Source organism: Coptis chinensis, chromosome 7 (assembly GCF_015680905.1).
Source record: "Coptis chinensis isolate HL-2020 chromosome 7, ASM1568090v1, whole genome shotgun sequence".
Lineage (NCBI taxonomy): Eukaryota > Viridiplantae > Streptophyta > Magnoliopsida > Ranunculales > Ranunculaceae > Coptis > Coptis chinensis.
The window spans coordinates 13,996,203-14,009,731 of NC_141462.1; the positions used below are offsets into that span (position 1 = coordinate 13,996,203).

The 13,529-nt window shown below is 38.2% G+C and overlaps 1 protein-coding gene and 1 long non-coding RNA gene across 2 annotated transcripts; both read right to left on the reverse strand.

Annotated features, from left to right (window-relative positions):
* Window positions 1-2,016: 2,016 nt before the first annotated feature.
* Window positions 2,017-2,576, reverse strand: LOC147486151 (uncharacterized). Its single transcript, XR_015201855.1, has 3 exons — window positions 2,387-2,576; window positions 2,174-2,245; window positions 2,017-2,095 (listed from the first exon to the last, which is right to left on the reverse strand). It is a non-coding gene; the product is annotated as an uncharacterized LOC147486151 (long non-coding RNA).
* Window positions 2,577-3,530: 954 nt separating this feature from the next.
* Window positions 3,531-7,316, reverse strand: LOC147486152 (uncharacterized). The gene is made up of 5 exons (XM_086573664.1): window positions 6,223-7,316; window positions 4,972-5,136; window positions 4,627-4,870; window positions 3,759-4,500; window positions 3,531-3,565 (listed from the first exon to the last, which is right to left on the reverse strand). The coding sequence occupies exons 1-5, from the start codon at window positions 7,314-7,316 to the stop codon at window positions 3,531-3,533; spliced, it is 2,280 nt and encodes a 759-aa protein (XP_086429790.1).
* Between the last annotated feature and the right edge of the window lie 6,213 nt (window positions 7,317-13,529).

Genomic DNA, 13,529 nt, shown 5'->3' on the forward strand with positions numbered 1-13,529 from the left:
TAAAGCCCTTAACGATAGCCCTAAGTCTTGCATCGTTCTTGCAGACCCAGTGGGGGATTTTCAAATTCCCCCGAATATATTTAATTTGTTACCGGTTTTTCATGGTTTAGACCATGAGAAGCCTTATCAGCATATGCGTAGGATTGAACAAGTTCTTACCACATTTCATAATCCTACCATAGGTTCAGAACAAATTAAACTTAGGGTGTTTCCTTTCACCCTAGCCGATAAGGCAGCATCTTGGTTAACTGCCTAATCACCTAATTCTGTGGACTCATAGGCCAAACTCGTTCAATTGTTCATGGAACAAATTTACCCACCTCTAAAGATAGATGAAATACTTTAAAAGATTCATTTCTTCTGCCAGAATCCTTTTCAGAGGCCTAGAATCGTTTCACTAATCTTCTCATCGAGTGTCCACATCATAACCTTGCGAAAGACATGCTTGTTCGTGCCTTTTTCAAAGGGCTTTTACATCACCATAAAGAGGTTCTTGACATAATGACTGGGGGTAGTTTCCTTAGTAAAGGTGGCTCAGATGCTTATAGGTTTTTAGAAGATCAATCTAAACGTCAAAATAATTAGGGGGTAATAGCATCCCCCGGTCCAGTAATTCTTCTTCCACAGTTAAGGCTGCCATTATGTTTGAGGTTAAATCTGATCCCAAGCTTAAAACTCTAATCGAATCTTGATAAGTGTTCAAAAAGTGCAATTTAACCTTCGATTATGCCTCTTGTTTAGCCATCTTAGTGGACTAATAGTGTTTGTAAGTTATGTTTTATGATTCTATAGGTGAAAGAGAGAGTTTTGTGGAATATTAGAGAAAAGGGGTAAAAACCGAAGCAATTCGGAGCATTAAGGATCACATGGGAAGCCCGTGGACAATCATGGGGAAGGCCAAGGAATTGAAGCTATTAACGATGCGACTTTGACCTATTTTAAAGCCTATTTGGAAGCCCAAGGCAAAAGGATTCGTTGCTTGGACCAAAGCCCGTAAAAGAGGATAGAGCAAAAGAGGCAAAATAGACTTCTGCCTTTGGGACGCATGGATCGTGCATCCAGATGCATTTCTCGTGTAATGCGGGGCGATGGATCGTGCATCCGGGCGCTTAAAGGATCGTCGTCTAGGCAGCATGAACCGACAATTGTAGCCACTTCGCTTCTCAGTTTTGGAGATGAAGTTAGACTCTGAAAGAAGTTGATTTGTATTAGGAAACAAATGATGGTTTGGAATGCTTCTAGAACTCATTGTAACCCCTATAAATAGAGGACCTAAGTGCCTCATGTAATTGGTCAATTCACTTATACTCTTGTCTCCAGAACTTGAGGCAGAGAGAGATTAATAATAAAAGATTCGGTTTTAACTAGTCGAGTCTTAATAAATTAGTCTTTCTAGTCTTATGTTCTTCGACTTTTCTTCTTCTCGTTCTTCATGTTCTTCCTTCTTTATGGAAGGCTAATCTTCTCCTTCAAAGGAGAAGATGAAGTCGGTGCTTAAAATTTAATGATTCTTCTGGTTCATGGTGTTCTTCAATCAGGTTAGTACTTTATGTTTTTAGTTATTAGTTCCATTGCCCACACCAGGGGATGGAAGTATAGAATAGGGTTTATGTTTTGCAATATTAATATCATGCTAGTGTTCTTTACTTTTCTTCTAGTAGTATAGTTCTTTAGAGTTAGGGAAGTATTCTTTGTTGCCTTAGAAGGGGTAGCTCAGGGAGTGGCTGCCTAGGGGAAGTATTCTTTATGTTTGCCTTAAGTGGTGATTCATTGAATGCATGGCCTCCCTATTAGGAAGTACTCCTTGATGTTGCTCTCGGTAATACATTGAATGGCTGCCCAAGCTTACATAAAATGAAAGAAAATATTAATAGCATAAACATAGGAACAACCTTAAGTAGAATTAATTGTTAACGATGTTTCATCCATGCATAGCAAAATTCATTTGGTTTGTTTGAGTCTCCTTCCATAGCTTGGAGTTTTCTTCTGCCAAGTGATAGTTTTGATCCAAAACAGGCTCCATGCTCTTCATTGCTGTTTTGTTGACCCCTGGACCCATAGCCCGACATCGGCCCCTACTATCTTTGCCAACCACCTGTATCCAAACACATTTCATTTTACCTACAATATAGCACAAACATTTAATGCACTACTGACATCCTAATTTGCATACCCTTGTCATGGCATCGTCGGTGATTGTCATTGGAGACCCTGAATTTGCAGACATGTCCTCATTAATCCTCTCCTATTCAACACAACGGGAGTGAAACCATAATACATTCTTACCAAGTAAAGTATTACACTAAAGCTCAAGACTGCAATCAAACCTTGATACAACTTAAATAACTTACTACCAACTATCCCTCCCACCAGGAAAATGACACACCTCCCACTCAACTGGTTCTGTGCATGGAGCTTTCCTCTTGTGTATTCGGATATAAGATTCAGGCCTAGCAACCATATGGACTGGCTTGTTCTGTTCCTTAGCAATCTGCTGTCGAATAATTTGGGTGGGTGTCTTCCCAATGCAAGCAGGAGCTGTTTGTTTTGACCGGTTTATAGTGTTCCTTTCACTAGCAACCTATATACAAAACAATATATAAGAGAATATACATATAAGATTCACAACTAATAAACTAATGACTAGATAACCTGGAATTTTTCAGTGTTGCAGATATCAACAAAAACCCGCCAATCTTCAAGATTGACACCTTCTGGAGCTGGTCCTTGTTTAATAATAGTAGGAGATTTGCCCTTGACTAAGTTTTTATACAAGGTGCTCTTATGACGCCTCCTTGCCTCACCCAAGACTTTTTTAGTGTATGTCGTATTGATGCTAGGACGTCTTACAAACCCGAAGCTGGTTTCCAATGTTTCAAAGATGTCTACTAACGTATGTTTCAGCGTGGTTGGGAAAGTATCATAGCATATCCGAACGTCACGCCGTACAAGGACACCACATTCAGAGGAAAACCTACTTACCTCTGCTAAAGGGTGACATGGTTGTTCAAGATGGTCCAATGTTAACCAAACTTTTTTCTTCGTATTTGGTGTATCTGACATTCCTTTTGCCTTACCTCTAGTCTCCTTAGGAGCATTGGATGATTCTGGAGTAGATGGAGTCCTATCTGTAAGTACATAGTAAACTTGTAAATTAGTATACATTAAAGTTCAGATGCAATTCCTGTAATAACTAAAGAAAATATTAAGATCAAAGAAAAAATGAATTACAATCTAAGAACCGATCTACAAATAATCTAATTCCACACGATTCATATCACGGTAACCAATCTGACACATAACTAGACAAAATTCAAAATTCTTACCATAATTAGTCTGCTCCATGTCGTCCTCTGAGTCACTTCCGGACAAGTTCAAGTTATTTTGAGATGGAGTTCCCATGAAGGTTGTTGTACATATTGTAACAAGTTCCAGAAACTCTTAATATTCAAAACATGCATTTTTCAAGTATCTAAAACATGATGTATCAAAACACAGATATTGCATAACATTTAATCTATCAAAACAAATCAGAAAACATGATATCCATTTATAATTGTGTAACCTGAAAAATCAAACACAAGTATTCAAAATTCAAACACAGGTATTCAAAATTCAAACATAGATTCAAAATTCAAACATAGTTAATGCAGATAAGCATTTAGTTCAAGTGAACTAATTCATTTTTTGTCTTTTCTTCCTCCTAGTGTCTTCAACAACCACAAACATATCGTCTGGATCGTTAAAAATCAGATCACCTGTGGATGGTTCAAGGTTACTAGGCTCCGCATAAGAAGGATCAACTTCAATTGGGTCATCAGATAGAAGACATGTTTCATCTTGATCACAATACACCTTTCTTGGGACTTCCAAAACCACATGCCAGTCGAGATCCTTTGGATCTTTAAAGTAGAAAACCTGAGAAGCTTTATCTGCAAGAATGAATGGTTCGTCACTCATATTATCCGAACCAATTTGATTTGACAAATTTACCAACTTAAGGTTCGCTTCCACATCTAGCTTCACACCATGTCTAAGTTTAACCCATTCACACTTGAACAAAACAGGTTTGTACTCATCTCGATACTTCAACTGAATGATAGTCGTAAGAACACCGTAATATTCTGCAACATCTTCTACTGGGTTCTTATCCTTCGCGCTAGCCCAGAATGTAGTTGGACACTTTGTGCAAACACCACTATTTTGGTTCCTCTTATTCTCCTGATAGTCTTTTGTAATGAAGAGGAAACCATTGACACAATAATTCTTATACGCCATGGCACAGCTCATTGGTCCCGCCACTATATTTTTGAAAGAATCTTTCTCTATGTCTTCAAACTCAGGCTGTCTTCTCAACCAAGGAATGAACTCATCGTCCATGGACACCCTATATTGGTCTGCCTTCCTCCCTACACACTGCCTACGGGCTTCCAAATCTGCGGTGTACTCCCTGAATAGGATATTACGTTTATAAATATATGTACTAGTTAAAGCAATAGTCTGTTTAAGTATATAGAAGTTATAATTTCAACTTTTAAAATTTAGAAATACATACGTGTACCACCAATCATATCTTGGATGGCTTTTCAGTACCTAATTGCGTGCTTGCTCATATTCAACACCTACCAAATGATAAGTATGATCCAAACCAACTGGGCCAACTTCATCAGCCCCATCAAATTCACTATCAAACACATCTGATGGTATTACTTCTTCACCACTAGACTTTCGCTCAAGCTTCTGGAGAAGACTATTCCCTCCTTTGTAACCAGTGCAATAGTTCATGGTTTCCTCTTTCAAGTATCGCTCCGCGATACAACCTTCAGGACATGCCTTGTTTGTAACATAATCCTTGTAAACCTTCATCATCCTTTACAAAATTAAGAATTTTATAACAGAATAACTTAACAGAAACCAACCATGAAGCTAAGTCAACAATCTTATTAGTTAGAATTACCTCTCAAACAATACATCCAACGATAGAATACTGGTCCACACATACGAGCCTCATACGCTAAGTGAATAGGTAGATGCATCATTATTACAAATACCGATGGAGGACAAATTTTTTCAAGCTCACATAAAGTCCTGACCATACCCCTCTCAAGTGCATGTAAAGTGTCAACATCAAGTCTCCTAGAACATAACGCACAAAAAAAATGTGAAAATACTCAAGATCACATGTCGGACTTCCTTCCTATCTCGATATGCATGTTGGATCAGCATTGGAAGCAAATGTTGCATCAAAATGTGATAATCATGAGACTTCATTCCACTCAAATCCTTCGCTCCGCCTTGGACAATATTCTTCCAGTTACCACTAAACCCAACAGGTACTTTGAGATCTCTTAAGCTCGCAAGGAACAACTTTTTCTCCTCGGCTCGAAGCCAAAAAACCCCCCAGCTTCATAACCTTCTTGCCATTTTGATCACTCAACCAATACTTCCTTTTAATCCCAAGAAGTTGCAAATCTTTATGTGCATTGGCGTTATCTTTTGTTTTTCCTTTTGTGTTCAACATCATAGCAATCGGGGAGTTCACAAACATTTTTTTCAATGTGCATAACGTCCAAGTTGTGACGGATAAGAAGCTCTGCCTAATATGGAAGCCTAAATAATATCGACTGTTTGAATAAGCATGTCCCATCCCCGTTGTCCTCTTTTTGTTTTCCACCGCCCTTCCTTTTTTTTCCTTTTTCCATTCCCCCTTTCCTTCTCTTTGTCCTTACCCCATTGCATTTTCAGATTCTGTGTCATTTGTTCAACTTGCAGTCCGGTCAATCTCAAAGGCTGTTCTCTAAGCTCTTTAGTCTTGTTAAAGGTGCTTGGTCTAGTGTCCATCCTACTAGCATCCGAGGAGGGCAAGAATCATCTACTATCCATGTAAGCAAATTTCTGGCCATGTTGGAGTCTCAATGAGGAGGTATTTGGGCCACAAACAGGACAAGCATATTTGCCATGGGTTCTACAACCAGATATGTTACCTAACGCAGGAAAGCCATGGATAGTCCATAACAAAACTGCACGCATATTGAACATCTTGCCTATGTTTGCATCCTTCACAGTCACCCCGGTATTCCACAAAGATTACATTCACGAACTAGAGGATGTAAATATATGTCGATATCCCTTCCTGGCTATCGTGGCCCTTCGATGAGTAAAGAGAGCATGGTAAATTTGGGTTTCATGCAAAGCCACGGAGGAAGGTTATAGGCAACACACATTACAGGCCAAGAGTTGTATAATATGCCACAAGTTCCAAAAGGATTGAAACCATCCGTCGTTAGTCCTAATCGAACATTACGAGCTTCAGTTGAAAAGTCCTTATACTTCCGATCAATTAATTTCCAATTAGATGAGTCAACTGGATGCCCCATCTCTCCACCTTTCCATTGATTTTCCGAGTGCCAACACATCTCCCTTGCCACCCATGGTACACTATACAACCTCTTTAACCTCTCCGTAATTGGAAAGTATCGAAGTATCTTTGCTAGGATCCTAATATGTTTCTTCCTTTGTTCGATATGAGCATATTTGTAACTCGACGCTCCACACATAGTACAAGTATCCCTCCAATCATCATCTCTCCAAAATAGCATGCAATCATTTGGGCAAGCATCAATTTTCTCATATTTTAGGCCCAACTCTTTTATTAATTTTTCTGCCCTATAAGTATTCTCCGGAGTCTTGTTGTCATGTGGAAAAGCCACATGAAGTAATTCGAGGAGTCCCGTAAAAATCTTGTCTGTCCACCCATGTGTAACCTTTAACCGAAACAACTTGACGACAAATTTCAAAACTATAAAGTCCTCACAATCAGGATATAAGGGACTCAAAGCCTCACGAAAATTATCGGACTCAATTGTGTCAGGCTCTTCCTCAACTATTCCTCGAGCACCATCTGTTGAACATTGTTCAATAACAGCATCCAAGTTATCACCGTCAAGTTCTTCTACGAAAGTACTGAATGCAACATTCTCCTCAAAAAAGGGGAAGTCCCCTCCCACCTCAAAATTAGTGGAATTTGACCTTCCACCCCTTTCAAATGCCACACTTGGTGGTTGACTTGTTTCTCCATGCATTCTCCAAAATGTATACTGTTTGTAGAAGCCTTTTTGGTAACAATGCAATGTGACCACCTCATGGGTTAGTGCTCGACCCCTATTTCTACAGTTATCACATGGACATGGGATCACATCCTTGTGGTGACAGTTATCCCTTGCAAATTGTACAAATTGATTAACACCATGAATAAAACGATCGTCCTCTTTTGGTAGATCAATCCAACTTTTATCTATCACCCTAAACCCCTCCATATTGTAGTTCTTGCAATATGAATAAATCAAAAATAGTTAGAGCTGAAAATACAATGGCAGGTAAACCATACACATAATAGACCACCACATAAGTAAATAACTAACTCCACGGGACTGGAGAGACTAAAATAGCACAAAGTACTACATCCAACAATCAATCTAACCTAGTTGCACCCATAAATTCAAATAAATTGGAAGCACACAAAAAAAATGGATCGATTGAGGCATTCATATGAAAAAACAAACTACATTCTCACTTAAAAAAATAAATTGAAACTAGATAAAGAACAGTAACAACAAAGATGATATCATATGCAACCAAGTAGGATGTTATCTAGAAGAAATATAATTATACCACCCACATTAGCAGCGTATTTGAGTTAACCCAGTAGCAGTGTATTCAATATCTTAACTTGTATTCAATATAACACAAAGTTATACCTAAAAAACTCAAATGACCAACACAAACCCATTTTAACTTAGAATCAGGACTAACATATAACAATAACACAACCCCATTTGGTGATAGAATAAGTACTAACAGTATCTATAACCAAGAGAAGTAAAACAAAACAAATTTCAACTTTTCTAGAAAAAATCCATTTCAAGTTAACACCAAACCAGAGATGGGAGAAAAACTCACCTTGATGTAAATGAAAAAAAACAATAATCCGGACCTGTTCACAACAAATATCATAAACCATGAGTGATATTATTTCATTTAAACTAAATTTTAACAAAACAAACCTTACAAACACTACATTTTCATCGAAATTGGTAAACACTAACTCTTAAAAAACAAGAATTGTGAGAGGGGATAGAGAGACATGAGGGGAAAGAAGAAGAACAATTACCTAGTGATTAAAGATGAAGTTTTTCTCAAAAAGATAGTGAATTAGAGATGTTCAAAGTGAGATTAGCAAAAGAAGAAAAAAAAAACAGAGAAAGGATTACCCAAGAGAGAGAGGGGGGTGGCGTGTCTGCGTCACTGCCGTGAGAGAGGAGAGGGGAAGAAAACCGAGACAAGAGTATTTGTTTTTGTATTGTCAAAAAAAAACCTTTCGATAAACGAGAGAGTATTTGTGGCGGTTTACATTCGGTAGAATTTTTGGGCCAGTTCATTTTGCGCTCCATCTAATTTTCATTATATCAACGGATGAGAAAAATACAGGTCTATATCAACGGTTAATAGAGATAGAAACATGACCGTGGCCAAAAAACCAATTAAACTCAAACCGCACAGAACTTTGGCCACACCTGTCAAAAGTTTTAGCCACGGCTAAAGCCTGTGGTTATTATGCAATAGCTTATGACCGTGGCTAAAGCTAATATGTACCTGTGGCCAAAAGTCATTTTTCTTGTAGTGCCTATTAGGAAATACTCCTTGATGTTGCTCTCGGTAATACATTGAATGGCTGCCCGAGCTTACATAGAAGGAAAGAAGATATTAATAGCATAAACATAGGAATAACCTTAAGTAGAGTTAATTGTTAATGATATTTCACCTAAGAGGGCATCGACACTCGCTCGATTGCCTAATTATAGTCTACTTGTAAGAACAACCATGAAGCAGAAGATCATAGATCAAAAGTATTGGTGGATTCTAATCTCTTGAATTCCCTCTCTTATAAATTCTCAATAGTTTAGTTAGTTTAGTTTAGTTTAGTTTAGCATTAGAATCTAAAATCTCTACAATCATAGTTTTTAATCCCTCAAACCCCCTTTCCAGTCCTGTCCTTCACATAACATATACTTAAAAGTGGAACGATACCCTACTCATCCTTTACTTATTGGGGGATAATTAGGTTTTGATACGCTTCTATTTGTTCAATGACCATCATCTATCTACATCATCCATATCTCATAAACACAAAAAGGAGCGAGTGTCAAATCTCTCACTAAAAAGGTAGACACCATTTCTATTCAACATAAGCCTACTCTTGTCATGAACATCAACACTCTTCCATGTAATTTCTGTTACAGCATTGAGCATTCCGACTCCTATTGTCCTCTCCTTTATGAACAACCACCCGCACAGCCGGATAATGTTTGTTCCATAAATAGAGAACCTAACCCACCTTGAAGACAACACCCCAACTTCAGTTGGCGAAATAATCACCAAGTTACACCTCCGGGGTTTAATAATCAAAATGTTAGGCCAGCGAACAATTACAGCCAAGTCCACCAAGACAAGGACAAGGACAAGGTAATTATAATGATTATAATAATAATTATAATACTAATAGAGGCATCGTTCCGGTTATTACTAACTATCGCAACCCACCCGTTAATAATCAACGTGAGATAGTTCTAGTCATACCACCTATGGCCACTACACCTTCATAACCGGATCATTTCAAAGCCTACATGCAGGCAAACTAACATATTTTACAATCCATTAATCATTCCATACAACAGTTAACCCAAGAGAAAGCCTAACCAAAAGGTGTGTTTCCAGGTCAAGCCATACCTAATCTTAAAATGCCAAACACAGCCTTTGAAGTAACCGGTAATACTAGTAATGAAAATACAAATGTAGGTGAGTTAAATGCCACCACCAGTCTCCATCCTAGCAGAGTGGTTGATAACGCCGTAACTATGCAAGTTGTTACCCCACCAGTGGTCACTATACCTGATAATTTACTAGATATTGAAGTAGTAACTGAAGATCCTACTCCTGTAGAGGTACTAGTTAAACCTCAACCCAAGAGAAAAGCAGCCATGGTTAAAAATCCTATTGATCCATATGCTAAATATAGAGAGATCCCGCCATTTCCCCAAAGACTAGCCATGTTACACAAGGATACAAATTTTGACGAGATTAGGGAAGTTTTTAAAAATCTAATAATAAACCTACCTTTTCTTGATGCTATTAAAAAATTACAACAACATGCTAAGTTTCTAAAAGAGTTGTGCACCACTAGGCGGAAAACAAATATACCAAAAGATGCCTCTTTAACTGAACAGTTTCCAACTCTTTCTGAACATAATGGAATCGTTAAGTACAAGGACCCTGGTAGTCCTACTGTACAATGCACCTTAGGGGATACTCATACGACAACTGCTCTATTAGACCTGGGGGCGAGTGTTAACTTACTCATTTTTTATCTATATAAACAAATAGGTCTACAAGAGATGCAACCAACTAAAATGATGTTGCAATTAGCTGACCGTTCTATTAAGTATCCTAAGGTTGTTGTTGAAAACGTGCTTGTTAAAGTTCAAGATTTTTACTACCCTACCAACTTCGTTATTCTAGACATAGAAGTCGCTAACGACTTTGTTCATATCATTTTAGGGTGTCCCTTCTTGGCAACTGCCAACACGCTCATAAATTATCGCGATAGTTCGATGTCCATGTCCTTTGGCCATCTTTCTGTTGAGGTAAATGTTTTCAAAATGATGAAACAGTTACCCGATACGTCTATAGATGGAGAAGTTAGCATGATCGAGAGCTTAGCTCAAGATTATTTCAACAACACGTTTCCTAAGAATCAGATGCACCAATTCCTTTCCTTCGGAAATTCCGACTTTGACGATGACTCCCTGGACGTAGATGAAATCGAGAAAGATTTTCTTCGACTCTTTTGCAACTCTTCTTTGCCACCTCGCGAGTCCCTCCTTATCAACATCCATTCACCCACATTACATTCTAATGTCACGCTTTCACCTTCTATCACCAATATTCATCACCTTCCACCTTTTCAAAGGAACCTTGAGTTTGCACTTGACCTTCTTGCTTCTCATGTGCTTCATGATTATTTAAACCCTCCTGATACAGAAATAATAACCAAGGATAAGCCACCCGACCCTTTCATTTTCAGATGTGTGATTATACCAACCCACGCCACCAATGAGTTTTGTGATAAACCCACATTCTCATTTTGTCCATTCATTCCTTCTAAAACTTTTCCATATCCCACATATCTTCCACAACCATCCATTTTTTCACGATCATTCACTTGGCTACCCTTTCGTCAGAGAAAACAGAAGAAATTGCATGCTAGGTTAGGTTCTAGATCCATCAGTATTCACTATCATTCTGCTACACCACGTCATAGGACATCTTGGTGCTTGATTCTATTTGGTGGTGCCGTCCGTGTTAATTATTTATGGACAGACCCGCAACTCTTTAGATTGCTAATATATGGAAAACTGCATGTTAATACATGTTTTAGTCTAGTAAGTCTCTGGAATCTGACTTTAAAAGACCCACGTTTTAAAAACAAATTTTCTAAACCATGTTTTCAAAAATTTGTTTGAGGGTGGGGTATTTGGTATTTCTATTCTTGATCACTCAACTTCCAATTCTTATCCCCTCCTCGTTTAGTGATTAGTTTTTATTGTATTATTGTTGTGTTAAGATTATTTTCCCTTTTTTTAGTAGATTTTGATTTCAAATTGTTTAGTTAAGTAGTTAATATTGAATTCTGTATTTGTTATTTTAAATTTGAAGTTGTTTTAAATTTTGGCATATGCTATGTTTTGTATCGTGAATCCCCCACCCTTCCAACTTATTTAGGGGTGAAATTATTTATTTAGCAATGCTTCTAATCATATCCACATATTTTTTTCGAAATATTATTGCCTACTTGATAATGATTAGTTTATGTGAGTATGTTGCTAAATTGGTGTAGCTAGAATTAGCTAGTGTTGTTTGGTGCAACCTCAAGGAGTAGTGATTAGATGATTGCTATTTTAATTCCAACCAAAAAGCTATTGGTTTGGTTTTGGAGTATGCATCTGGTCTGTTTCTATTTTGGTTTTAGAAATGTCTTTTTCCATCATGTTGCCTTAGCTAGTTGGGCAACTTGTGGAACTTAGAAAATAGTCCTTTATAAATATAGGGTTCAGTCTCAACTTAACCTCACACCTCTCACTTTGCACCTCTCACTTTTCCTTTCATTTTCACTTCATAACACTTCTATTACACGGAGCATGCATGCCCCTTATTGTGCCTATACTCAGAGCACGCATGCCCCCAAAACACTGGAATTCTTGCCAAGCAAAAGCGTGCCTGCGCCTTTATATAGGCTATCCGAAACGCACTCGCACCTTCACCTCATCACAACGCAATTTTTGATTTGTTGGATCTTCTGCAGTTACTTCCAGGAGTTCTAGAGTGAGTGTGTTTGTTTGAGATGAAGCCTCCTCAAATCATACCAGAGATGTCCTTCGAAGATTTGTTCGCGAGTGACGCGTATGGATCTTGGTTCTGCGACTTGATTATATAGGCAGGATGGCAGCCTCTAATGGTACGTCTGATGAATTATATTCTCCTGCACTTACAGCTTATTTTTATGATCATTGTAACTTCTTTGATCGATCGGATGGAGAACAAGTGTTCTTTGTCACCATTGATGATGAAACAATGGATATAACTAAGTTCTTGTTGACCTTTGCTATTGGACTTTCAATGCCTGCTGAAATCCAAAACTCATGGGACTATTTGGTAGATAATATGTACACCTACAACTATGAGTTTTTGCATGAGACCTATGGGGTAGAAATTTTCCGTGTAGAGGACCAAGGGCAATATAACGTAGCCCTTGGTCACTTGTCCCTTAACGTGGGCACTGTTATGTTTTTTATCATGCTAAATATCTTAGGGGAATGGCGCTTTTCTTTTGTGAATGACGCCACTTGTGATGTCTTCCTTACTATAGCTGAGGGACATATGCTCTATGACCTTCCCCTGACCTTAATGTTAAATTTGGCACAATCCCATAGTATGAGGCATAAGTACCTTCTTATGCCTGTCTTAATTTGTTAAATAATGCTATGTTTCTTTCCTGAGTTTTGTGCCCGTTTCACGGATTGGGTTGGGGTTGACATTGTGCGACCCACCAATTGCATAATACGCTCATTCTATGCAATGACTTGGCACGGGTGGTGGTTACAACCTAATTGGGTTGCCCCTTACACCCCATCCGACCAAGTGGCACTTAACAGGTTAGCAATTGTAAATGATAAATAGCGTGAGGCCTGACAAATTATCATGGCGTGGCAGGATGCCGAGGAACCTTAATTCTTTATAGAAGAGGAGGACAACGTTTAAATGCTGGATATGAGGTAAATTTTACTTTTTGTTCGTGTCTGCTTATCTCCCAAGCAAGTTAATTTTTGTTATCCCCATAACGGGTGGAACACATATAGAGTTGTGTCTGTTTTTATTATCTATATTAGTATGTTCTAAATTTGTTTTGCAAGTGT

What these genes read in the sequence shown, in the direction of transcription:
- LOC147486152 (XM_086573664.1), bottom strand. Translation starts at nt 7,316, where the DNA reads ATGGAGGGGTTTAGGGTGATAGATAAAAGTTGGATTGATCTACCAAAA. An exon ending in TACAACTCTTGGCCTGTAAT is followed by an intron (nt 5,137 to 6,222) that starts GTGTGTTGCCTA and finishes GTTATGTTCTAG; the next exon opens with GAGACTTGATGTTGACACTT. An exon ending in CCAGTATTCTATCGTTGGAT is followed by an intron (nt 4,871 to 4,971) that starts GTATTGTTTGAG and finishes AATTTTGTAAAG; the next exon opens with GATGATGAAGGTTTACAAGG.